Raw genomic sequence first — 27850 nt, 5'->3', positions numbered from 1 at the left:
CTTTGAATTACAAACAACCATAGCACACGCAACACAATGTCGAACAGAAGGTAATACTGAATATACAAAAACAGGACATTTTATGAGGCAAATTTTAATACTAAATGAAGATCATACAAAGTGAAATAAACTTTATGAAAAGCATTCTGGAGGTTAAAAAATACAGATGCTCTCTTTTCATAAGCGTGAGGAAGTAAATATCAAGTTGTGCTTGTTTACATTGAGACAAAAATTTAAATTTGCGATCATTGCACTGATTATCACTGGTTTTGAGGCTGTCTGTCTCCGAGAAGTCTATAGAGCTTCTTTACAATTCATGCTTGGACAGTTACTCCAGGACATCAGACATCTTACAAATCACATGCTCATTTGTTTTATGCCTATTGCTCTCGCCTATGACACTCACCCTGACCCTGACCACCCTGTGTTGAATAATAGAATGACCCAAGAAGAGCCTGTGGAGTCTTTTTGATGTTGAAATGTTTTATCAAAACATGTACGCAGTAGAGGTAAAAAGAGTACAAAAGCTTCACAAAAGACAAATTAATGGAGTTGGATGAAAATTACATTTCCAAGTGATAATGGCTGGTTGAATTATTAGAGTAGTCAAATTATTGAAGAGATTACGGTTATTGGTGAATATTCAGAGGGTAACTGCACAATGTGCAGCTTTGAGAGACTTGAGTTAGCAAATGGTGTTCTGGGAGTGTCTCCCCCGGGAAAATTACCATAACTCAAATTTGCACTCTACAATGTACTCGGCTTCACCTCGTACATTATGTTGTGTAAAATTTCCTTTCATCCATTATGGACTGGGAGAGGGTACATGATTGCGTACATATACTATTTGTAAATGATGAAGAAATTGTGCATCAGAGACTGCAAATGCCTCCAACAGAAAATCTGTGGCTTTTAATAACCTGTTCACCCGTAATTCCAGTAAACAGGTCCACAATCAACATTAACAACAATGGGTTTGGGTCAAACCATGGTAGTGAAAGGGTAAAAAGTGAAAAATACCGCAATTATACGGTGTCGCTCAAATTTGATCAGAATTGGTATATACCAGTATGGGTTACCAATGATCAACAATAAATGTTGTTTCTATCTGTTCAGTGGAGGAAAATTCTACGTTGATGTTATGACAATGATTTCTGCACAGTACAACCAGAAAAACAACAAGAAATACTTAAACCAGAAAAACAAGAATGACAAAAGTAATTAAGGTCTGAAACTTTAGGTACTGGAGGTCAACTTTAGCAACATGCATAGCAGAAACAAGCCCCTCTTAGTTTGACCATAGACGGTCTTCCCCCCCTCTACTGTCTATGGTTTGAGCAGGTCTGTTAATATGTAACAGTTCATAAACAATGACAGGAAATGACTCAAGTTCAGTGGAGTTTGCCTGTTTCTTACTGGTATGCCATCACTCCTGCACATTTGCAGGATTTCCCTTTTTCTTACCTCATTTGCACATTTTTGACACTGATGTGTTCATTTGAACAAATTCACATCTCAACCCCTGCATCTACCTGTACACCAAATACTGAGATGGTAGCTCTGGCAGTATGGGAGCCTTTGTGTGTGACGGACATACATCCGCACATACATACCCACAAATATACAGACATACAGACGCCACCGACTCATCATATAAGCTCTTTTTGGTATTTATACACAAAACCAAATATGAGCTAAAAAAGAAACTTTTGAAGAAGTCAATGACATGCGAGAAATGTGTAAATACATTCCTGTAAAAACACTTAGAGTCACTCTTGTTGACGTTACATACAGTCAAATGTTCTTATGCTATAAACTAGTACTGGCATTTTCCCAGTCGTACCAGAAGATCCTACGATGGCTTGAAGAATGTGGTAATATCAGCAAATCCGGCACTTCTCCTCGCCTGGATTTTCTTTTCCTTGTTTCTCTGTTTAGCCTGCACATCCGTGATTGAGCGATGGCACACGGTGCACAAGGTGCGGAAATTCTCCAGGGAGCAGAGACCACCTCCGTCAGCCACCGGCACAATGTGATCCGCCTGCCAAAACTATCACAGAAAAGAATTGGAAAATGACGTGGATAGTCTAGAAAATGTCTGAATATATTAAACGGAGGACAACCCTGTATGCTGAAGTATGCTACTTTCACTGTGTTTAATATTATCATCAATAAAGTCCAATCAGCTGTATCTTACTTTCAATGTACTGTGCATAATTTGTGTGATTTCATACATATTATTACACATCTACCATCGAAAACAATAGAATTTTGCATCTGCTAAAAAATTGTACCAAACGTATGTCCCATAATATTGATTGTTTCCAGGCACCCTAAGAGCAAAGCATTTGATCCACAGAGCCTCTGTGCATTCTCTTGTGGACGGTTTAAATCCAAAAGTTGTCAAGTTGAAAATAGTTCGAGTTCACGTTCAGTCAATGACTATGCGGTGACATCATCAACGAGTTACCATTGAATCGTATGGAGCATGCGACATTTGATATACGAGGCATGTGATAATCCCATTATCTTCATTGTCTTTTTCATAATAATGTGGATTTTACTTTTTCACAATATCAAACTGAAATATGCAGTATTCACCACATGTCTTACCTTTCCCTCAGATGGCTTATCAATAATAGTGTTCAATATCTTGGTGGGAAGTTTAGAAAATTTGGTGCCAGACAGGAATTCCTTCCTCTCTTTCTTCGGACGACTCCTGAAATAAAACAAAAATACATGGAGTTTTTTTCCACAAAATATTATTGGATTGAAGGATTTGTATAGTTGTCTCGATGATAAAATTACATCACCATTATATTTACATCACCATTATATTTTGACATACAGTGACTTCAAATCACATGAAGTCCGTAGTCTCTGCATATCACTATGTTGGGTTGATGTTTAATTTACAGGCTAGACGTTGTATGGATCTCATCGTAGAAACGCCACAAAATAAACATTTAAGTGACAAAATAAACAATCATCACGTGATATTTTATACTTTCATATTTAAGTACTTATAACACCTGTTGACCTCTCCAATCTATGGTCTTAATTAAGCAGTCATGACCTCATAGATCATAGATCTAAGGTCACCACCCCTCGGAGCTTAGGCCTCTTTTCTAAGGTCATGAAATCTATTATGTCATGACCTGTCAAGACAATTTTCTTACTTGACAGAAAGGTAGAGGTCATGGGCATCTAGACCACAGATCTGACATTTGCCGTGTTCAATCTCCGACAGCTGTTCTCGTACATAGCCACCCTTGGCTCGGACCTAGAACAAAGTACACCAAACAGTTAATAATGGTTATTATCTAATACCAGTATATTGATGGCGCAAATACAGTGATCTGATTGGTCGAGGCGCGAAAAGAACCATGGTATATTGGCAATATACTACAGCTGGCATACTTGCATGCTCTCAGCTTGAGGAAAAATCAATTTTTGACGTTCCACACTAGAATTTCAATATACTGTTATGATAGCAATAATTCACACCCAGCGACGGTATACCACTCGGTTTTGACCAGTTCACTTCATATATGCACTCGCTATTGCTCATGCATATATGTCGTGAACTGGTCAAAATCTCGTGGTATACCGTCGCTGGGTGTGCTTTATTGCTTAATTATATTACAACTTTGTCAATACCAGTGGGTAATCTGGCATCATGCTCCCAGATTATTACTGATAATATATCAAATTATCCAGCGTGTGAATAAATGTGACCGATTTCTATGGCAGGGTTTTACAATCCCCATGAAATAGGGGGTACAAGGGTCTGGAAAAGGAGAACTCTTGAGAATCAGACTTACGTAGTGATCTTCTTTACACTTCTCAGAGCAATACCTGGTATCCCAGTCAGTGTTCTTATTGGATGTGCTTGGCTTTGATTGGTCAACCTTACAGGGCTGGTCACAGTACAGACATAGAGGGCGGCCTTCAGAATCTACCACCTGTATGGGGATAGAAAACATGCTACTGTAAAGCCCTGTCATCTCCATGGTTTGGTCCAAACCCATTGTTATCAATGATGATTGTGGACCTGTCCAACAGAATGGGAGAGGGGAGCTCAAATCAAGCAATTTAGTACTAGCTATGATATAGCCTGATATTTAAACAAAAAGATTGACAATGACATAGTCCCCACTTGTAATTGGAGTATTAGTCTTGATGGGGCAGGGAAATGTGGTCATTAAGAAGTATCACTGGAGTGTATATGTTGAGATCTATGGGCACATAGGTCTATGTCGTTGTTCCCAATTTGAAACACATGAGGCATGTCTAAGTTATGGTTATAAATCGGGAAAAAAGATCAGACCTCTAGCTGTATTAGCCAGCCAAGAAATACATATGCACATAATAAATGAGGTACAAAATGTGACATCTTAAGGTCTAATATCCTATCAAAATTGAAGGGTATAGAACTTGTGGTTACTGAGTTATGCATATATATGTATAATCAAGGTCAAAGGTCATTGAGGTCACATTTGGTTAAAAAATTTCTATCCTATAGTTATCCTTCTATACCAAAAATCAGAAATCCAGCTCTATTGGCTTGCTCAGAATTAGATATGCACATAATTAATGAGGTACAGTATGTGGTGTCATAAGGTCTTCCATCATTCCATATGTGAAGGGTGTCGCACTTGTGGTTACTGAGTTATGGACAAATATGTATATTTGAGGTCAAAGGTCACTGAGGTCACATGACATTTTGTCAAACAAATTGTATTGCTAAGTTATCCCTATATACCAAAAAACAAAAATCAGACCTTTAGCTCTATTGGCTCGCTCAAAATTAGATATGCGTATAATTAATGAGGTACAATATGTGGCGTCATAAGGTGTCCCATCATTCCATATATGAAGGGTGTAGCACTTGTGGTTACTGAGTTATGGACAAATATGTATATTTGAGGTCAAAGGTCACCGAGGTCATGTGACATTTTGTCAAAAAAATTGTATTGCTAAGTTATCCCTATATACCGAAAATCAGACCTCTAGCTCTATTGGCTCGCTCAAAATTAGATATGCACATAATTAATGAGGTACAATATGTGGAGTCATAAGGTGTCCCATCATACCATATATGAAGGGTGTAGCACTTGTGGTTACTGAGTTATGGACAAATATGTATATTTGAGGTCAAAGGTCACCGAAGTCACGTGACATTTTGTCAAATATCTGCGATATCTGCGTGAACTGATGGACGAACGGACGGACATGACCCAATCTATAAGCCCCCTGGACTTCATCCGTGGGGACTAAAAACTGTCACTGCATCCTTTTTGCAATATGAATACGATGAGAAACTAAATTTTTATTTTGCTTGGCCTTATACCATACATGGGAGGCTATGGTTAACTGCCTTATACATGGGAGTCTATGGAGGTGAAAACTAAAAAGTCCTCTAACACGGCCAAATTTGATCGCATTGTGAAACAAATCGACGTGCATCTGTATGGGGTAGTGTACTATCCTTGTGCAAAGTTTGAAAGAAATTGACCACGGCATGTCTGAGATATCTGCGTGAACGGACGGACGGACGCACGCACGCACGCACGCACGGACGCACGCACGCACGGACATGACCAAACCTATAAGTCCCCCCGGACGGTGTCCGTGGGGACTAAAAAGATTGACCTACTATACGGGCTTTAATAACTATTGTTCTCAATTAAGGTCGAATGCTCATTAGGAGAGATATTTAGACTAAATTTTTCACAATGCTTTTCTAGTCTACTGCTTTTGTGGACTTATTGTGAAGCTCATGAAGTAGTAAAGCTCTTGCAATCTTGTTTTAGAGAAAATCCAAAAAATAAATTTTCTCTGACAAGTTACGATTTGAAATTTCAAATATCGGTAAATTCAACATTTTGTCTCTAGTATTTACCAAACTTGCAAAGTAGCCCCTGATATTTATTCTCGATATTTTACAGAGACAAAGCTGAACCACTCACAAGATGCTGCTATAATAGAATGCGTGAAGAGAGGTGCCAAACTGATATTTATTCCTGGCCAGGGCCACCCCTAGATAATAATGGTACAGTCTGCTGGGTACTTCTGTGGCAGCAAAGTTGACAAGGTCCATGTTATTCTATATACCCAACACACCTTGAACCCATATGAGATGTTCATTGCCAGAATTTTCCAGCTCTCAATTTTAGTATATAGTGATGTACTACAACACAGAAAATCTGCAGCATGTAAGGTAGTCAAAGGTTTAAACTTCTCTACATACCTGAACCCTGTTTGGTCTTTTAAGTTTTGGAAGTGTGCTCGAACTGACATCTTTATCGTGAAACTCTTCCATGAAACTATCACTATCTGTGAATGCTTCATCATCAACAACGGAAACACGTACATAACTGCATTCATCGCTATTGCCTTCTTGCCGGTTCTGTGATTTTCGACCCGTCTTAACCACATGTATATTATCACGGTTGGTGTTACTTCTGGGTGCCCTACTTGCACTCATAAAGTAGCCATGGATGTTGTCTGCTTGGCTAGCACCCGAATCAGATTCACTTTCAGATTTGCACAGAGCTAGATTCTTTCTGCCAGTTTTGCTGAGTTGGTCATGATATTTATGACTAGATGGTGTTGCTCTTTTGTTTGTTCTATCAAGGGTGCTCCAAGGCCTATGCATATCAAGATGTTTTCTGTCACTAGTCTGTTGTTCTGATGAGCGATTTGAGTTCTTCAGATCCGTTTTGAGACCCGAATCCACTGTTTTGTCTTTCTGTTTTACAGCAGACTTGCTGGTTCCCTTTGGAGTCAACTCCGGTCTTTTCCCAGTGGTGGGCTGCTTTCTTGATTGCCCTGTTTGACTTGACAATCCAAATGGACATCCGGATGGACTTTCTGATCCAGAGCTATCAATATCACTTTGCCGTTTTGTATTCCATAATGATTGTCTGTTGGATTTTCCATCAGAGCTTTGCGATGGGAATCCCTGAGACTGATTGAGCCTGTCTGCCCCATCTGAGTTACATGTACTTCCGCTAACTGTGACATCATCATCATCCGACCAATCATCATCAATTTCAGCGAGTTTCAAAAGCTCATCCATCTCCTTGGAATCTAGATCATTCCCTGCAGTCTTGATTTTTGTCTTCCGGTTGCTTTGATTCCTCCCTTTCCTGGATGCTGGAGTCGCAGCATGTTTGGTGATGACCCGGAGGGAACCACCTATTGCTGATGCTTTCTCCACAGCTGTCTGTGCCAAATCAGCCTGCAATGAAAAAAACAGACGGTTGACTCTTAAGGTAGCATGCGCCTTGAAAATAAAATACCTAAAATTTTGCTCAATTTTCCTCGATTAAACTTCCAACTACTCTCACCAAATCAAGAACAAATTGAGGGAATAAGAGAAGCAAATTACCTAATATTAACTGAAATTTAAAGTGGCCACCATCCCTGTGTTAATTCTATGGGAAAAAATAAAATTTTCGTTTTTCGAATAACTGAGATCGTGGAAATTTTTCTTACTTCAAGAGCTCTAAAATTAGCCCCCACAAGTGGTAGATGAGAAACGAATTATAAAAATTCTACAGTCCAAATATCTGCCTCTCTGATATTCTATCTTTATCAAAATTTTGGTAAAAACTATTATTTTCTAGCAAAATCTCATCCCTTCACATAGAAATGGGGTAAATGAGTTTAAATACAATGAATGCAGGACTTAGGAAGCCAGAACTTTGGTGTCTATACACATGTCAGGAACAGACTTGCATACGGAAAAAATAAAATTCTTCTTTATCATCAGTGACAACAGAAACATGGTAAAAAGTGTCAAAATAAACTTTGTATGTATAACCGAAACCAGGAATTTTTTGGCATTTTTCTCAGCTACTATGTTCTACATATCAAACACAATTTCTTCATCTAATCCATTTTTCGGACCTATCATCACTATTACTGACAATAACTACACATAATGCACATCCCATATATACAGTCTGCCTTCACAGGCCAAATACCAGGTATTCTACAATGCTATGCAGATAAGCAGTAGATCCAGAAACTGTACCCAATATGCAAAACAAAAATACCTGAAAAATTGTCAAATTGAAATGCAGGACTCAAAGTTCATGGCGCCCTCTATTGGGTTCTATAGCCATTTTGTGAAAATGCTATGTGACAAAAATTTTTAAGTTACAGTATATGAAAAAATCTGCAAAATTCGACCAAAAGAAGTAAATATCAAAGACGACCTTTTGTAAAAATTTTCTGGGGAAAGAGAGCAACTGCATGAATTCTGGCACGACAGATGGGAACTTGATCTGGTATGTGCTCTGTAATCACGTCAAAAGTTTCCAAGGAGCAGAGATGAGCGGAGCATGTTCCATACAAACCTTTGTCAAGTATCTCTTTTTACTGACACTTTCAGATTGTGTCTTCGTCCTAAGATCATGCAGGATTTCAAAAGCACTGTGAAATATCTCTCCACTCTTTCGTACCTGTCTTCTCTTCATCTCATGTAAACTGCAATTAAATGTTATTTAAACAAATTTTACAAAAAGTACGGTCCATAATGGTTGTATCATGTATGTGAGGTACTCATTATAATGAAAAATGCTGATTTGTCATGTAAATTAAGAGAAAATTTAAGGTGGTTGGAAAGGCTATTTTTGCACAATTCTTTTCTCAGAGTTAATGTCAAGTTTCAAGTGTTAGAATAAAGATATTCAGTTCAAATTTTCAGGATAACTCCCTTAGTTAATATTATCTCCAAAGAATATAAAAATTGTATATTTGCAGCCATGATTTTGAAATATGACACCAGTAAATATTAAAATTTAATTTTTCATATTTTTTTACATATTTGAATTTCATAATAATTGGATAGTATTAATATTACCAAATTAGTTATAAATATGTTGACACTATTTATTGTAAGATTTGTACGGCAGGATTTGTAAATAAAATTTGTTTTTATGATTTTACATGGGTTTATATATCAAAAAATTATTAAAAATTCTTTCAAATTTCAAAATGTGATTTTTCAAAAAGTACTTCAAATACAGCAAAATTGTGCCGTACAAATCTTTTCTGTAACCTTGTTAATAGGCTGTAAAAATTCCATGTCCTTATCTCATTTCAAAGTTGGATTAAATTGGTATACAATTATGTAGGAAAACTGTTATTCTGTCAAAAATGTTGAAAACAAGCCATATTTGCACCCCTCTTTTGAAGTCATAGAGCAGTTTTTTTTGGTTAATCTCACTTTTGACACCTCTTTGACACTCAAAGAATCTAAAAATGCATTTACAATAGCAGTCACTCACTCTGAATGCCAGCACCACCTTGTCAAACTTTCCTGAAAAACAGCAAATAATGACTTTCCCTTTTCAAACATTTTATTAAAAGCTAGGGGACCTCTACCATAGTTAATACACTAAGGACTCCCCAACTTCTTCTTATTTGGTCAGTTTTTCAGAAGTTTTAACAGGCTATAACTCTGCAATGCCTTTGTGCCCAAATGTCTAGTTTTTTTTATTCCACAGAGAATGTTGACTACTTTTATATTTTAATAGTTTTGTTGAAATTTATAACTGACGCTTAGCCTTTCCAACCACCTTTTTTTTAATACCCAGTTTAGTTAATAATCTGCAGACCAATGAATGTAAATGTTCTGTTAATAAATGCTAATTTGTTGTGGAAAATTTGAAGATCAATGCAAGTAAGTAAATATTATGTCAATAAAATTCAGTTGTATTCCTAAAATAAAAGAATAAAAGGTTATGACCCTTTCACAGCTCTGACAAAAATACTGAACTGCATTTAAACTTATTGTGTCTAGATTTTTGATTGGCTGTACCAACATGAAAAGAGGGAGGGCAATGATTATAGGCTGCTGATTGGTGTACAGATATCACATGATTAATTTGCATACAGCAAATGAAATACCGTAACACATGGGTATTTCCACATGCTAAATCTGACCTGCTCCATTCTCTGACAAATCTCTTCACCAACTTCAAGTTCCTGGGTTCATGCAGCAATTCTGGTAGATTATCCAAGTCGTTCTGAAGGACGTCAATCGGAACAAAACAGACACCCAATGGTTCTTTCCCCTGCGGAATAAAATAAACAAAAAGTTGAGAACTAAATATTGTCATGATGATGCACCCTCCCCCACCTTCCTTCCCTCCCTTCAACCACTTAACTTCGGTATAATACCATTCTTGAGCATGGCTGGACTGGTCATCTGTATACTGACACAGAAAATTAGGTCAGGGACTCAGCATTGTGAACAAGGAAGATATGAGGCTCGCATGCATATCTTTTAAGACAACTCTTGCATGCTGAAGTGGATGTTAAATGCTACAACAAAGCAGTTCTATACAAACAGCTGCATACATTTTCGAATGTGTTTTAATAATCTCTGCATATTAATCATTTAATTTGTTCGAACCCCAAAGTTTCCCTGCTATCCCAACATCCTTTGCTTCATTGATTAACCTTCTGTACAGGTTTAGGGGCCTGTTGTAGCACTGCTATATCAGTAATTAAGCCTTTGAGCTCTGTAATTTTGTTCCTGCCAAAATTTTAGTGCAAAATTTTACCAATTTTGTGAATTTTTCTGTAATTTGTTTTATAATTTTGGACCAAATGGAAATCACATTTCATTGGCTAGAGTTTTTTCTCAAAATTTCGGCAAAAATCTGTGAAAAATTGACTGCATTTTATTTTATAAAGGGGACAAATAAAGACTGGTGCTCATAGTGTTAACTTTCTATACTTGTTTAGGGGCATATTGTAGCACTGCTATATCATTTGTGAGTGGATAAAATACAGTATAAGTTACAGATTGCCTTAAAATGAGCCTCAAAAAGTGGTAAATCAGAAAAGAATTGTAAAATTTGAAAGTCTGACTATCTGCCCCAAGGTGCCGCATTTTACCTTTAAGCTATCATCAATGGCTAGTGCACATCTTCTTACAGGCAACTGTCTGAACAGGTTACAGCTTGAAACTACAGAAATACCATATTCAACTGAAGGACGTACCAGCAGTTGGACCGATCCACTGGAACATAGGGTGGGAGGATAGGAAAGAGTGGTGTGCGACTCACATTGTTTGGTGAATCTTACCTCATCATAAAGATAAATTCTATCAGTGTATCTACTTGCACAGTAGTGAAATCTCTCATAAACTGGGATGTCCTTGACATTGGGGTCAAAAATCTTGTCTGAACAGCCAGGTTGGTCCACATCTGAACTTCTTCCTTGGTAATTCTTTGAACTGCTTCCTTCAATATTATGTGTCTTCTTTCCAGAGTCTGTCAGATTCTTAAGTTTCCCTTTCACACTTTGTGGTGTTGATGTTGAGATTGCTTCAGACCTGTGCACATTTAATCGTTTGTGTTTGTTTCTCCTGACAGTCGGTGTACCAGTGTTTGATAATGATGCATCATCAGATTCTGCGGTGATGTCATAACTTTCTGTGTCACTTTGTGATGAGATATTGTCAATATCTGCTGTGATGTCATCACTTTTGCCACTATAGTAGTCAACGATGGTGTCATCACTATCCACAGAACTATCAAAATTGTTCTCTTTGGTCTGCTTGGGAGATCTGCCAATTTCCAAAACCCCACCTCCTTTATTTCGATAGGAAGTCCCTGTCTTTACATCATCATTTTTTGTGCTGACATCATCAGATTTTGTGTTGGCATCATCAATATCCTCTGCTCCATGGATCCATGATGTCTCAGGATGTTGTTTCGCACTTCTGGTTTTTCTTTTCACTTGAAGTTTTCTCGGTGTGTCACAGATTTCACAGAATGGCAGTTCATCGTGATTTTCAAAAGTGCACGCGGAGCAACTCCAACTTCTATCACTGACAGCTTCCTCCATGACCTCTGTTTTCGCCGTCTTTCTTCCACGTTTTCCTCTGGCATCTTGAGCTGGAGTACTGAACACCTCAGGCAGGTCAGAATCACTACCACTTACACTGCTCAAATCAATTCTGGTGCCTCCATCTGATTGGCTATTTTGGGTCACGTGACTTCCAGGAGATTTTCCGATTGGCTGAGACTCACTACCATCAGTCCTTGACTTCTTCCTGATTGGCTGATTTTGAAAATCATCATCATCACTATCAATGGTTATTATAGCTGCAGTATTTTTGACAGGTTGACTGAATTCAAGCGGACTTTTTGTCTTTTTTCTCTTCTTTGGACTTGATTTGTTCCTCGGTGTAAAGAAGGTGAGAATACTTGGCTGTTTACGTACACCCTGAAATGAAGTCCACAGCAAGATATTAAAAGTTAAATAAGAAAACTTGTCAAATAAACCAATATCAAATTCAGTAAGATGCTGTTCTGCTAATAGATACAGCTATCCATATGCAAACATAAGACATACTACTGAAGGAGTATTCAATGCAGAAATGTAAATTGTACCCTATCATTTTTTCAGAACCCTGTTTTCCCTTAACAGTGACAATCGTACAACTCTTAGGCTGTGACTTTGTGACTTACACCATTCTACAACTTAACATACAAAGGAATACAGCGTGGTTTGACCTGTTCACCCTCAATGTGCAGTAAACAGGTCCACAATAACCATTTATAACAATGGCTTTGAGTCAAACCCTGTTAGCGAAAACCAAAGCTGATATAAATGGCTAACTGTGAATCTGCAGACCAAGATAAGAATTCTTCACAATCTGTTGCAAGAAAACTTTTGCAATGCGGGATAACGTCATTTTCATTTATCAACCAAACAAAAACTGCTAACAAATAAAAATTTGACAATGTATTTTATTTTAAATAAATTCTGCTAAAAGCTCCATCTCTTACCTGACTATTAAAATAGTACTCTTCATCATCATCATCATCATCTTGGTTGCTTGGCAACCAGGCAGCAGCATGAGACAGGAACTCTACATCCTCTTTGTTACATTCTCCAACATTGAGATGTTTGAGTTGACCACTGAGTGCGTGACTGACAACACTGACCTGTCAATGAATTACAGTTTTGTAAATTACCCTGAATTTTCATTTCTGTTGAAAGTTGATGAAGCAGTATAGCATGGGCAAGATTGAGAAACAGGGGTTAGTCTAAGCTGCATTGTGTACCATACAATGAAACACCGTCCTAGGGGGTGCCTTTGTATGCACAGGGCACATCACAGAAAGTACCGGGTACCCTCAGACAAGCAATTATAAATACAACAGTACTTCAGGTCTACTATACAATGGAGCGCAGCTTAAGATACAGTTTTTTTATAACAATAGAACCATATAAATACATTGTCGATACGCTTCTCATATAACTTCATAGATACACTAATACATGTGCATGTGTACACATATGAATCATATCATATACAGTAGACATAAATATGTACGACCTGACAATGATATATAAATAGATACATACAGTACTCTCTTTGATCAGTGCCACTACTGTGGCAAATTCAGGAACAAGTTCTCAAAGCAATTTTACACAAGTGCCATATCATTTAGATCAATTTCATCATTCATTCTCAGCTGGTTTTCACTGTAAACAACTTCTCTGGCTAACTTACTTTCCTTGTTATGGCAGACCAGATAAAGTCATCAATGGTTCCCCTGGCAACCAGATAATGAACCTGAATGGAGCTCTTCTGACCAATACGATGAGCTCTGTCTTCACATTGGTCCATCACACCAGGTGTCCAGTGAAGCTCTGCAAACACCACCTGGGTTGCTGCAGTGAATGTTAGTCCCTGTCAAGACGAATGTTCAAAATGTGTACTATGAAACATCATCTGGTTCCCAAGCTTCCTTGAGCAAGGACACCATTCAAAGACAGACAAAGAAATGATGGGACATATAGAAACATAGTATTTTCACTTTAGACATAAAATAGTTTGCATACAAACTGTATACACCAATACAAATTTTGGTACTAGAGAAAAAAATAACCCAAGATTTACCAATATTTAAAATTCAAAATGGCCACCATCATAAAATTTTAAAAGATTGTAAAACTAAGCTGGTGAAAGTGTTTTCTTACGCCAAGAGCTTTAAAATGAACACCCACAAGTGGTATCGAAAAGAATTGAAAAAGTTTGAGAGTCCGAATATTTGTCCCCTTTGAGTGCTTTTATTTTTACCACCATAATTTTAGTATAACATTTTACAATTTTTATGAATTTTTCTATATTTGTTTTGATAATTTTGGAGCAAATGGACATCACATTTAATTAACTACAGTTTTTTTCAAAATTTTGGAAAAAATCTGAAAAAATTTGACTGTGGTATATTTTGTGAAGGTGACAAAAGCTGACTTTGGCACTCAAAGGGTTAATAATGTGCAGACCAATGTACAGACACATAAAACACAGAGTCCCTTGACCACTTTTACATGACCACAGGTCATCACATATGTTGTTTAAACACTCCTCAAATACTAAGACACACATAGATACCCAGGCAAAGACAGATACAGAGATACAAACACATGCAGAGATACAGACAGACATATATGCATTGACATGAAAACTTACTGTGCCAGCAGCCAGTATGCTGAGTATTGCAACCTTGACACTGTCATCAGTCTGGAATAACTTTACCAGTCTCTGAAAATGAACAAGGAGAGAAGTGTCTCATCTTCTGCAAGATTTCAGCACAGTTTTATCATCTACAAAAACTCAATTTTTACGGCACTGGAAAGATTTCTCTTATTTTCCTCAGTTTTAAAGAAAAATAATGATATCATGGTACAGTTCAATCAATCACAATATGTTTGATCTTGGTGTAGTGGAACATTATTGTTTTAGGTTAGGGGACACTAGCCACCTAAGCTAGCAGGCATTGGGCACTTAACAAGCGGTTCACTATCTCACTGCTCCTGGTACTGTTTCATCAATCCCGATATGTTTGATCTTGGTGTGGTGGGACAACTAGTGTCTTACTTGTAGGTTAGGGGTACAGGCCACCTAAGCTAGAAGATATTAGGGACTTAACAAGAGACTCACTGCTCTCGCTGCTCCTTCTACAGTTCAATCAATCCTGATGTGTTTAATCTTGGTGTGGTGGGACAACTAGTGTCTTCCTTGTAGGTTAGGGGGTAAAGGCAACTTAAGCTATCAAATATTAGGAACTTAACAAGAGACTCACTGCTCTCTCTGCTCCTGGTACAGTTCCATCAATCCTGATGTGTTTGATCTTGGTGTGGTGTTCTTTGTTGTAGTCCAGCAACGTCTGAGTCACGGCATCTAACATGAAATGGTGATGTGCAAAGACAAGGAACTTCTGGTCATCATTGTCCAGCAGTGTCTTGATGTACTCCCTAACTGCACCGGCCTGGGAAAAGAGACAGGAAGTGGTGATGATACAAAGAGGGCAAAATGGGGGAATATTGTGCCAGGGTCTGAGATACAAGTTAACATTTTCTTCAAATGTGTAGCTGGCTTGGAAGGTTATATTTGATCGGTCAATTGTCACTATTTACAGCTACTTAGGGAGTCTATTGTGTATAACATAGTTGGATCTTGTCAGTTCAAAACAACAAAAAAAGAAATGAAAAAGCGGCATTTCCACCTTATTTTTGTACCAGAACAAGGATGAAAAACAACCTGTAAGGAAGAGAAACAAAACTATAATTTTGGCCTTATTATCAAACATTCTCACCTTAGCCTCTGCAGTTTTGATGTACAATGATGAGATGAGACCGTTAATCACCATCTTGGGATTCATTCCTTCATCCAGGATAACTTCTCCTTTCATGACTTTCCACAGTTCCTCTAAAAGTCTGTCCACTTCCTAAAATGCAATGAATTCAGTTAGAATGCACTTCAGGACAAATATTTGGACTCTTGAATTTTTACAGTACACTAGATTACCACTTGTGGGAGCACATTTTGAAGTTCAGGGAGTAATTAAAGTTTCCACTGACGCATTTTAGTGAAAGCTGAAAATTTAATTTTTTTCTCAAAATTATCGAAGAATTACAGAAAAAATCACAAAATTGGTAAAATATTACATTAAAATATTTGCAGGAAAAAATCACACCATTCAAAAGGTTAATAGAGGTCAATGCTTTACCTTTTTTTGCGGTGTGTCGTTTAAAACAAATGGAATCTTTTGTCTTCTCTTTGGAGGCAATTCTGTCAGTACCTGGGAAAAAAAAGAAACAAACAAACACATCTTACCATGTCTTCACGGTAAAAATTTGCAAAAAGAGGTGTTGTTTTCATGACGTATGCAGACTGAAATGTTGAAATTTTATTCTGCTGAGTTCAATAAACTGGAATGATGCACGATGACATCACACTTTTATTTTAACCTGTTCACCCCAATTTTCAGTGAAGAGAACCACAATCACTATTGATAACAATGGGTTCGGGACAAACCACAGTCATTTTTTTTTTTTTTTTTTATTCAACTTTTAATCATGATAGTACTTGTACTGATAGTGAATTTAATTTTAATAGCGATGCCCATTCAAATCCTGCCTTGGGTGATATTGTTTTTACAGTTGAAGTTGTTTACAATGTTCTTAAAAATTTAGATCCCAATAAGGCTGTGGGCAATGACAAGTTATCTCCCCGTCTTCTTCGGGAATGTGCCAGGGAGTTATCCCCTTCTCTGTGTGACCTTTTTAACATGTCATTGAATGCGGGAAAGCTACCATCACAGTGGAAACATGCTAATGTTATTCCTGTGTATAAGAAAGGTCTGAGGGAAGACGTTTGTAATTATAGACCTGTTTCTTTGTTGAGCTCAGCCAGCAAAGTGATGGAAAGGTGTTTATTCAATAGAGTTTATCCAATCTTATCTGAAAAGATATATAGTTTACAACATGGTTTCTGCAAGGGGAAGTCATGTAGTACCCAACTTGTACAAATTGTTCATGACATCGGAGAAGTCTTAGATAAAGGAGGACAGGTGGATATGCTTTATCTGGACTTCTCAAAGGCATTTGACAAAGTACCTCATGACAAATTATTAAATAAGTTGCATTCTTTTGGTTTTAATGGTATGCTGCATAATTGGTTCTCTAATTATTTGTCACATCGAAGACAGAGAGCGGTAGTTGAAGGTGAATGCTCAGATTGGTTGCCTGTTCCTTCAGGAGTTCCCCAGGGATCCATTTTGGGTCCTTTTTTATTTTTATTATATGTCAATGATATGCCCGTCTGTGTATCTCCTAAGACTACCTTAGCTCTCTTTGCTGATGACTCCAAGTGTTTTCGTGTGATAAAAAATTCACAAGATTGTGAAGCTTTACAGAGAGATATTCATTCTCTTTATAGCTGGAGTGTCAAATGGGGTATGACTTTTAATACAGGAAAGTGCAATGTCCTCCACTTTACACGATGTAAAAATTTTCTGAATTTTGATTATATCATGAATGGTAATGACTTAGCATCAGTTAAAAAATACTGTGATTTAGGTGTTGATCTCACTTTCGACTTGAATTGGAATACTCACATTGATCGTATTTGCATGAAATCTCATAGATTGCTTGGCATGATCAAGCGCACTTGTGGCTACAAATGTGACTCTAAAACACTTAAAGCTCTTTACTGTTCACTAATGCGTAGTCATCTGGAGTACGGAAGTGTCGTTTGGGCAGCCCAGTCTAAGCGCAACTTAGTAAAAATTGAAAAAATCCAAAGAGCAGCAACAAGGTATATTCTTAATTATCCCACTGACATTGATTATAAACAAAGATTAGTTGCTGTAAACCTTTCACCGTTGTCATTTCGCAGGGAGATTCTTGATCTGATTTGCTTTTATAAATGCACTACTGGGAAATACTCTTTAAATGTTCATAAGTATGTCAAAACTCACTCATCTAAAATTAATACACGTTCTAGTGCTGATACAAATGCACTGGATAGAAACCATTGTAAAACTGTCACTTTCCAACACCTTCTCTTTAATAGAATTGTCATTCTCTGGAACAATTTACCGGCGACAATTAGAACCACTGCTTCACTTTGTACATTTAGAGTAACATTGACGAAATGGTATTGGGATAAATTTTATAACTGTTTTGATCCAGACAACACTTGTACGTGGATTTCTCGTTGTCTGTGTAGCAGCGTGTAGACCTATGTAGATTTTATTTGATTTGTTTTAGACTTTCTTCATTTTTTATCTCCTGTATGTTATTGTTGTTTGCTTTTTTCATTTGTACATATTTCATTTCATTAGGGTGACTGGCTTTGTATAGGTGGTTCGCACCTGTTTCAGTCATCCTATCCTATGTCGGTACACGTATCGTGTCCGCTGTGGATGAATATTATAAATAAAAAAAAAATAAATAAAATAAAAAATAAAAGGGTTAAAGCTACAGTAACTGTAACTTTTGACAATTTATTTCAGTATTTTTGTTCTGAGTATCGGCTACAGTCTTTTGGTCTACTTCTGACAGTAATTTAAAATACTCAGTATTTGGTTTTCCAATGTGGAGTATCAGTATGCGATTGCATTTGTTATTGTTTACAAGTCCGGACCTGAATTTGAATATCAACACTAAACAATGCAGGACACACACATATACAGTCAATGTTGACAAGCTGAATACTGGGTATTTCAACACACTGAGGGAAGAAGACCAAGAAATTGTTGTTGACACATACAACAACAAATCTGAGAACAAAACAGTCAAAAGTTGCAGTTGCTGGGTATGTAATATACACAAATAAATATTTGTTTAACACTTTTACACGAAACAAAGCATCAAATGTTAAGGTGCTCTTCTAATATCAATGTTACTATGGAAATCAAATCAGTATGTGTGTATCACATACTGTAATTAAAAGTTGCAGCTAAAAAACCAAATACTTTCTCTGAATTTCTGTCAGCAGAAGCAGCTTATGTCAGATGTCAAACATTAACCTGTAAACCCTATTACCCTGTAAATGGGTCCACAATCATCAACGATAACACTGGGCTTGGGCCAAACCATGTTGGTTAATGGGTTAAATTTAGTAAAACCTTTCAAGTCACAAGCTGTAGTCGTACCTGTTTCTTTTCTCTCCTTATCATGATATGCTGTTTCAGCATTGAATGCAGTTCCGGAAGATTACTGGCACCCCTGCAAGAGAATGGAATGACAAGATATCATAAATACCAAGATGCTGCTCTTGGCTCTTAAGAATTCCTCAATCCCACCACATGAGGGCGCTGCACTATAAATGCCAATGCAGTTGTGAACAGTCAATGGACACTTTCAGCTTTTCTGAAATAAACATGTTCAACCCTATTCCAAATAATCAATACACTTGTGATGAAGAGCAAGTGCATTGGTGGAAATATTCGAGATTCAAATTTGGTGTTCTGAGACAAAAAACCAGCTACCAGGAATGACTAGGGTTACATTTTCAAACAAAATACCAGCCTTGGAAACAATAGTGCCGCACATACCATAGCCAGGTGGTAGAGAAGTTAATATGCGAATCAGATTAAAACCACTGCCTACCCTGTATCCCATGTTCTGTGTCTACCAAAGTGTCTCCACTGTGCATTGCAGTACCTCTTTGCATAGGATGTCCAACTACCAAGCAGTTTGTTTTTCAGAGCTTGAACTTGGGGAAACAGCTGCCAAGAAAATATGTACAGTACATACGTCAGTGTAAGGTAAAATACATCTCAGGGACAGAAATTTACCCGCATAAATTTTCACAACCTCATCAGACTGTGCAGTACACAAGCAGGGTTTGAGAGTGTTCTGTACATGTGCTAATATTTGCACACAATTATGCAAATCATTATGCAAACTCTATGCAAATTATCAACCCCTAAATATGTAGAAATTATCAATAAGCCAATTGTATTCAAATTAGCAGCAGTCTTTAAGTTTGATCAACGGGAGAAAACTGCACAGCCATGACCCACCTCAGCTGGCCTGGACAATGCTGGCGTCCCTGTCAACAGAATAGCTCTCTTTGAATTCTGTACTAATGGCAGAAGTAGCTTTGTCCGCGCTGTCTTCATATTCTTGATGTAATGAGATTCATCGACCACGATGACCTGGAAGTTTTGATCGGTCAGTGCCTGCAGCAGTGTCTGGTACTCATTTCTCAGTAACCCGTAACTCATGATGGAAACTTTGGATGTGGATATGCCACTGAAATAAATCAGAGAGTCTGATGTGATGAACATTCATGAACCCCTTTAACCAAAATTGTTTGGCCCATCATTGGTACCATAATTGTGGACCTGTTTACAGGGCATTGGGGTGATCAGGTTAACCTTTTGACCTATGACGTCACATTTATTTCACAATGTATCAGAGAATTATACGGTTGGGGGAAAAATCAGTTTGTTTCTAATCCTGGTCTTGTACAAAAAATACATAAAGGAAAGCTTGGAAATAGCTGAGATATTTACAGCCAATACATCTGGTGTAAACCATTGCTACAACAAGATTTGATACAAGGTCATCATCAAGAATTTGGAAATCTTTCATGCAAAACGAGAAGTATAGAGAAGTATAGCCAACACTGCATGAGGGCTTATGTAGATGTCAATTGTACCATAGTAGAAATTAATTCAGTGACATATCTTTGAGACAATTTTCATATCTCTGACTGTATTGGAGTTTGGTTATTAATCATTTTACCCGCAATGATTAATAATCAAACTACAATTCAGTCAGAGATATGAAAATTGTCTCAAAGATATGTCACTGAATTAATTTCTACTATGGTACTACTTGGAATATAATTTATTGGGACAGTAGCTGTTAACTTTTGATTTTTTTCATGATTTTTATTTTTAATGTCAACTACAGTTTCTTGTTCCACTGGCCAAAGCATGTTGAGAAATACAGTATTCAGCTTGTCAACTCAGCCTGTACATGTGTAAACTGCATTGTTATTGTTGACAAGTGAATTCTGTTCACGACTAGAATTCAAATGTAAACATTAACAGTGTATTTTACACGCATAGACACTGTGTTGACAAGCTAGGTGTTTCAGTATTGTGTAGTAGAACAAGCAGTATTGTGTAGTAGAACAAGAACTTGAAATTGACATTCAAAACAAAAACGGTGAAAAAGTCATCAAAAGTTAACACTATTGTTTAACCCTTTCTCCACCATGATATGGCCCAAACCTATTGTTATCAATGGTGAGTGGGGACTTGTTTACATGGAAGTAGGGGTGAACAGGTTAAAAATAAGCAGTGTAAGACAGACTTACCTTGTGTCTGTACTTGACATAATCATATTGATGTCATTGGGCTGAAGTTCTGGCAACCACTTCTCAAATTCCTCCACCCAGGGATATTTGAGAGACGATGGTACAACGATGAGTACAGGCCATTCAGATTTGTAGTAATATGTGACAGCTATGGCTTGGATAGTCTTACCCAAACCCATCTGCCAAAACAATCCATTGAGATAACGTGATTTGTTTGTGCTGACTTTAAGGATCACATTACATGTTAGATAGAATGCGCCTCAGGGAACTTGAAGATATTAACCCTTTGAGTGCTGAATTTTTTCCCACCAAAATTTTAGTGCAACATTTGACCAATTTATATGAACTTTTCTGTAATTTTTCCGATAATTTTGGACCAAATGAGCACAACATTTCATTGGCCATAGTTTTTTATCAAAATTTTGGCAAAAATCTCACAAAAGTTGACCAAGGTATATTTTATAAGGGCAAAAAAATTGACTTTGGCGCTCAAAGGGTTAAGACTCAAATTTTCACCATACATTTTTGGCCTACCATTTATGGGGGCTCGTTTTGAAACTTATGCAGTAATTAAGTTTCACCCACATTAACTTTTTTGTAAAAATTGCAAATTTTGTATTACTTCTGCATATTTTGCAATTTCTTTCTCTTATACTAAACTCTATACAGTAATCTCTGACTTTTATTCTTGATTCTGAAAGGGAAAATTTGATACTACAGAAACCAATATTCCCTACACTTGAAATTCAAAATGGCACCATCCATGGTGCCAACTCTATGAAGAAAAATAAAATGTTTGATTTTCACAAAATGACATATGGTTAAGAGTTTGGTACTTCATGAGCTTAAAAATTAACCCTCCACAAGTGGTAGACCAAATCAGTATTGTAAAAGTTTGAGAGTCTGAATATCTGTCCCTGAGGAACGCTGTACGTTAACACACTGTGTCTATGTGATAGACCAGATAGTTGAGTATACTTGTTAGATAGAGGTATTTTCTTTAACCAAGCTATTTTGACAGACACATGCAAAATTTAGTCAAAGATGGCTGAAGTGTAAATAATATGGGATGGAAATTCATTGACCACAATGCTTTTCATTCAAGTTTTGCAGGAGGACCTGATAACTACTGCTGTTTTATTTTGTTGTTTTTTTCATTTCAATGACCATTTTGAAATCATTTGCTTTCTCACAGACAATTTCAAATACATGTAAATCATTGTCATTGTAATATTGTTGTCATTGTAAACATGTAAATGACATCATCTTGACAACTGAAGATTAGTGGACACATCTATGGTTGCGAACTAAAATGGCTTATCTAAGGGGACTCTAAATTACCCATACCTCTAACCCTATAGGCTACTAACAATAGCGTTGATCGCGATTTCGGGTTTGTTACTAAATATAGCTGCACGCGCGCGACTTTCGGACAAATATGCTGAAATTTGGACAAATTTTGTCGTTGTATGCGCGGCTGTTGTTGCAGCTTGTAGTCTCAGTCATCAATTCATACGAATAAGTGTGACGCCACATAGCCGTTCTAACACTCGCAGCTTTTATTTTTGTCGTTTATGCGGAAAATGCGGACAAATGTTTATTTATGCATATTAATGAGAGAGAACAGCGACGTCATTTGCGATCAGCGCTATTCAAATGTGTCCACTAACCTTCAGTCTTCCCCAACAGAGAATTTCAAAGACAAATGTAACATTGACATTACCTCATCTCCAATGAGACATCTATGGGAGAAAAGAAAAAAACACAATTATCATAATGTATCATTATTAAGAGGTATTTATTATACCATACAAACAAGTTTGAAGGTGTTATTATTGTGCCAAAAATGTAAAACTAAACGATTCGGCAACTCAACAGGAGTTAATGATATGAATGCTGACAGAGAAAAGAAACCATCATGCTATGAGGACGATAATTGCAGTGCATCGTCATCATCACCAGAGGTGACTGTAATTTCTGCTAACCCAGCTGTAATTATCAACGAAGTCTTGTGTTTCATGGTGAATAAAATGGATGTGATGCCGAATGATATCCTGTTGAAAGTCTGTGCAGACTTCTATGATGATCTCCAAATTGAAAATGCCAAAAAGGAACTTTTTGACTTGTGTGCTACGACAACGACTTCACGATTCAAGCGAAGACAAGGGCAGAATAAAAAGACAAACAATATTCAAGACATGCTAACTCTCCTGCAAGAAGTTGAGCCCAGCTTGATACCTACGTTTACAGCACACAACTTAGGAAACCTGCCTCCATTGACTCAAAACCATGTTGACATTTCAGTTATGATCCAACAACTGTCTTCAGTCAAATCAGATATAGCCTCTCTTAAAGAGTCAACCAAATTATCTACCGATCTTCATGCAGAACTAAAGTCAGAAATTTGCTCCATCCGTCAAGCACAAGATAAATTTACATCGGGCATTTTAACACGCCAAGGTGAGAATCTGGATGAAACTAGTATTTCACGTGTTGATGAAGATGAAACTCAAGTTATGAAATTATATGGTGACTGCTCTTCACATACCTCGCCTGTGAAGAAACCATCTGTAAACACTTTGAATGAGAAAACCACGAATGCAAACATGGCAGAAAAATTACCAACCAGTAGACAAAATAAAAAACCTGTCCCCAATGAGAACAAAGAAAGAAAAGGGACATCTAGCCTCCGTGATTGCCGAAACTAAATCATTCGTAGATGTTGTGAAGAGTACGTGTCTAACACAAAGTGCATCAGGGGAAAGCGACTCGTTTACCCTAGTAACCAAGAAAAAACAGTCATCACGTAAAACTGTAATCGGAACATCTGTCAGGCCTAATTGTTCTCTCTCAGGAGTGGATCATTCAGATCAGACCAACATCTTTATCAGTCGATTGTCTCCTGATACTACTCCTGATCAAGTCACTGCATATGTGAAATCGACACTTAACATTGATGTCGAATGTAAAGCTCTCGACACCAAGTACAGCTCCTACGCATCCTTCCATATAACTGCCAGAGGGGCCTCATACAAAGATCTTGTTTGTCCTGAAAAATGGCCTCGTGGAGTGCTGGTAAGAAAATACTTCCGAAATCGCCATAACCAAAATAATTATGGTGAGGATAGCTACTTTTAATTGCCGTTCGATTAAAAGTTCTGTTGCTGAAGTGCGAAAATTGTGTGAAAACGTGGATATATGCTTACTTCAGGAACATTGGCTGTATAATGATGATCTTACATTACTCTCTACAATTCATAACGATTTCCACGCATTTGGGGTGTCAGCAATGGACTGCAATAATGATATCACTTCAGGTAGACCGTACGGTGGAACTGCGATATTGTGGCGTAAATCATACTCTCAATTTGTATCAGTGAAAACGTACGGGGATCCCAGGATTATTGGTGTGGAATTGTCAACTGAAGTGGGACCATGTCTTATACTCTGTGTTTATTTGCCTACTGACTGCAGTGATCATTTGAAGATTTTTGTGAATATCTGGGTAAAATTGATTCCATCATCCTAGATGCACATACTCCGTATGTTCTTGTCGCAGGGGATCTGAATGCAGACCCTAGTAGATTTGGACAAGAACTAGATGCTTTTTGTAATCAGAATAATTACGTCATTGCAGATTTTATTCATCTTGGCGCAAATTTGCATAATTTTACGTATATCAGTGACGTACACGGGTCTACCTCCTGGCTAGATCACTGCGTTTGTACTGAAGCAGCTTTCAAGAAAATTAACAATATGTCCATCCTCAATGACTATTTTTCCTCAGATCACCTGCCTTTGACCTTTAATTGCTCTTTCAAAGTCACAAGCGTCAATGATACAATTGACAGATCTAAGGAGTCCTGGACTGGTATTAACTGGTCATCAGTAAATGGTGACTGCATTAACGAATACTTAGATCGTACTGAGTTTTACTTACTAAACTTAACAGTGCCTATTGATGCTATTAATTGCAAAAACTGTGACTGTAAAAGTGAAAATCATGAACATTTAATTAATTCTTATTATGATAATATCTGTGACGCCCTAGGCAGAGCAAGCAGTGATGTTTTCACAGGTAAGAAAAACACTCGTTGTCATCCTGTACCCGGATGGAATGATTCAGTCAAGGAGGCACACATTGAAGCTCGGCAAGCTTATGCTGCATGGAATAATAACTCTAGGCCACGCTTTGGACCTGTCTTTGATTATATGCGTAAATGTCGTGCGAAATTTAAGTATGCCCTTAGACAATGTCGGAAAGAAGAAGAACGAAATCGTGCCAATGGAATGGCTCGCTCTCTCCTTGAAAATGATAACAGACAATTCTGGGCTGCTGTAGCTGATTTAAATAACAAAAGAGTGCCGCTACCTACAAACGTCAACAATGTGACAGGTGATCAGAAAATTGCTGACATGTGGGGTACCCACTTCAAACAACTCTTGAACTCAGTTGACAATACCAAACACAAATGTGATGTTATGAATTCAATTAAGTCGGTGGCCTACTCTGATTCGTTAATCATAAATGTAGATGAAATGGAAAAGATTTTCTCCCGTCTTCCGGTTGGGAAGTCTCCAGGTGCTGATGGCCTTAGTGCCGAGCATTTCAAATTTGCCAGTAAAAGATTACAGGTGCATCTTGCACTATGTTCTCTGCTTTACTTGTTCATGGCCATGTTCCAGCTAATCTTGCGAAAGTGATACTTGTTCCTGTAATTAAAGACAAGACCGCCGATCTTTCAAATAAGAACAATTACCGCCTATAGCATTAACTTGTATGTCTTCTAAGATACTCGAGTACATTCTTCTTAACAGGTGTGAAACCAAGTTACACACAACTGACAATCAATTTGGATTTAAAAAGGCGCATGGAACTGACATGTGTATCTTTCTATTGAAAGAAACTATCAGATATTACAGACAGAATGGTAGCTCTGTGTTTGTTTGCTTTCTCGATGCAGAAAAGGCGTTCGATCGAGTCAATCATTGGACCCTTCTCAAGAAATTGATTGACAGGTCTATCCACACGTATATCATCCGCCTTTTAACAAATTGGTTCTCTTGTCAAAAATTTTGTATTCGTTGGTCAAATTCACTGTCACAATCGTTTAATGTAGGTAATGGAGTTCGCCAAGGTGGAATACTTTCACCATTTCTTTTTAATGTTATGTTGATGCTTTAAATGTAAAACTTTCTAATGCTGGAGTGGGTTGCGAAGTTGGAGGAGTTATGCTGAATAATCTTTCTTACGCTGATGACATGTGTGTTGCTGCCCCGTCAGTTAAAGGACTTCGTAGACTTATTCAAATTTGTGAAAATTACGCTTCTGACCATGATATGAGGTATAACTCTCGCAAATCAAAATGTATTCATTTTAAATCGTCAAACAATCTTTCTGTAATTCCATCAATTGAGTTGTGTAACGTTTCAATTGAATTTGTCTCTTGGTTTACTTATTGGGCCATGTCTTCACACGTGACCTTCGTGATGACACTGATATCTTAAGGCAACGTAGAGCACTGTGTGGCAGAGCTAATATGATTCTTAGAAAATTTTACCATTGCTCTGTTGAGGTGAAATCTCGTCTTTTTAATGCATTCTGTAATAACATTTATGGTAATCATCTGTGGTGCGATTTTAATGTTGGTGTTATACGAAGTATTACTGTTTGTCATAATAATGCTCTACGGAGACTTTTTGGTTTTTCAAGATACGCTAGTGCCTCAAAAGTTTTTGCTGATAATTCAATGAATTGCTTGTCTGTTTTACGAAGACGGGCTGCTCATAATTTTAGAGTCCGTTTGCAAAATAGTACTAATGTTTTGATTAACAGCCTTGTTGCATGTGACAGGCGGTTTTATGGACTACAAGCCCATTGGATTAATATTTTATATTAAGTGGTTTTTTTGTTGTTGTCTTGTCATTTTTTCTTTTATGTTTTTATATGGACGTTTTTTATGTCTGAATTAAAGATTAAATAATAATAATAATAATAATAATTATACAGATATGATGTGCTTGTGGTTTTTGAAAGTCACACAGATTTGTATCAACTCATGTTTTGCCTTCCATCTTTGAGTACATATGTAACACAGACCACTAGATCTGTCTACAGGTATTTATTAGCTCTGCATGGTATGGTGGGAGGTGTAGCCGATAACATACAGCCCTGCTATGCTGTGCAACAGGTATATGATTCTGAGCGCCAAGCGCCTCCATGCCACGACATAAGGCATGTGTCTCTCATCAGGAGCTGCCCATAGAATGGAATTAACTGATACCCTTGCGTTTGCTGCGAACCACAGCCTGGCCGCTACTTTGGTTGTGTTGTTTGTGTATGGAGGGACATCAAGTTCAATACTACACAATTTCAGAGACTTAATGAGGCGTAAGGGTCGCAGCTTCTGCTGTACTCGCGTCTGTGTGATGCCTGAGAAGACACACACTGACTGACGCTGATACATAACTTAGCTATGATCTGCAGCTGATTACCGATGCAAACAATGAAGCAGTCAGACTTTGTTCAGAATTAAATTTGACTGTTTGGAAATATCCCTTACCTTCCTTGTTTCCTGATCGCAAATTTAACCCCTTCGCGTTGAAACGGCATCAGACGATTCCTCAAACTCGACGGGAGGAATGACAAGTCCTCTCCTCCTCCCGCCGCCATTTTAAATCTTT

General features: G+C 37.5%; 1 protein-coding gene across 1 annotated transcript; it reads right to left on the bottom strand.

The window, feature by feature from the left end:
- Nucleotides 1-78: 78 nt before the first annotated feature.
- Nucleotides 79-27850, bottom strand: LOC139124196 (DNA annealing helicase and endonuclease ZRANB3-like). The gene is made up of 20 exons (XM_070690337.1): nucleotides 27730-27850; nucleotides 22890-22908; nucleotides 21167-21345; nucleotides 19860-20091; nucleotides 19444-19562; nucleotides 18987-19059; nucleotides 16056-16127; nucleotides 15642-15773; nucleotides 15129-15314; nucleotides 14516-14587; nucleotides 13553-13732; nucleotides 12822-12980; nucleotides 11110-12255; nucleotides 9961-10091; nucleotides 8370-8499; nucleotides 6254-7246; nucleotides 3825-3965; nucleotides 3180-3283; nucleotides 2614-2719; nucleotides 79-2050 (listed from the first exon to the last, which is right to left on the bottom strand). The coding sequence occupies exons 1-20, from the start codon at nucleotides 27837-27839 to the stop codon at nucleotides 1853-1855; spliced, it is 4482 nt and encodes a 1493-aa protein (XP_070546438.1). The 5' UTR covers nucleotides 27840-27850; the 3' UTR covers nucleotides 79-1852.

This window comes from Ptychodera flava (genome assembly GCF_041260155.1).
Source record: "Ptychodera flava strain L36383 chromosome 23 unlocalized genomic scaffold, AS_Pfla_20210202 Scaffold_23__1_contigs__length_28996876_pilon, whole genome shotgun sequence".
Lineage (NCBI taxonomy): Eukaryota > Metazoa > Hemichordata > Enteropneusta > Ptychoderidae > Ptychodera > Ptychodera flava.
This window is presented reverse-complemented; position numbering and strand designations above follow the sequence as displayed.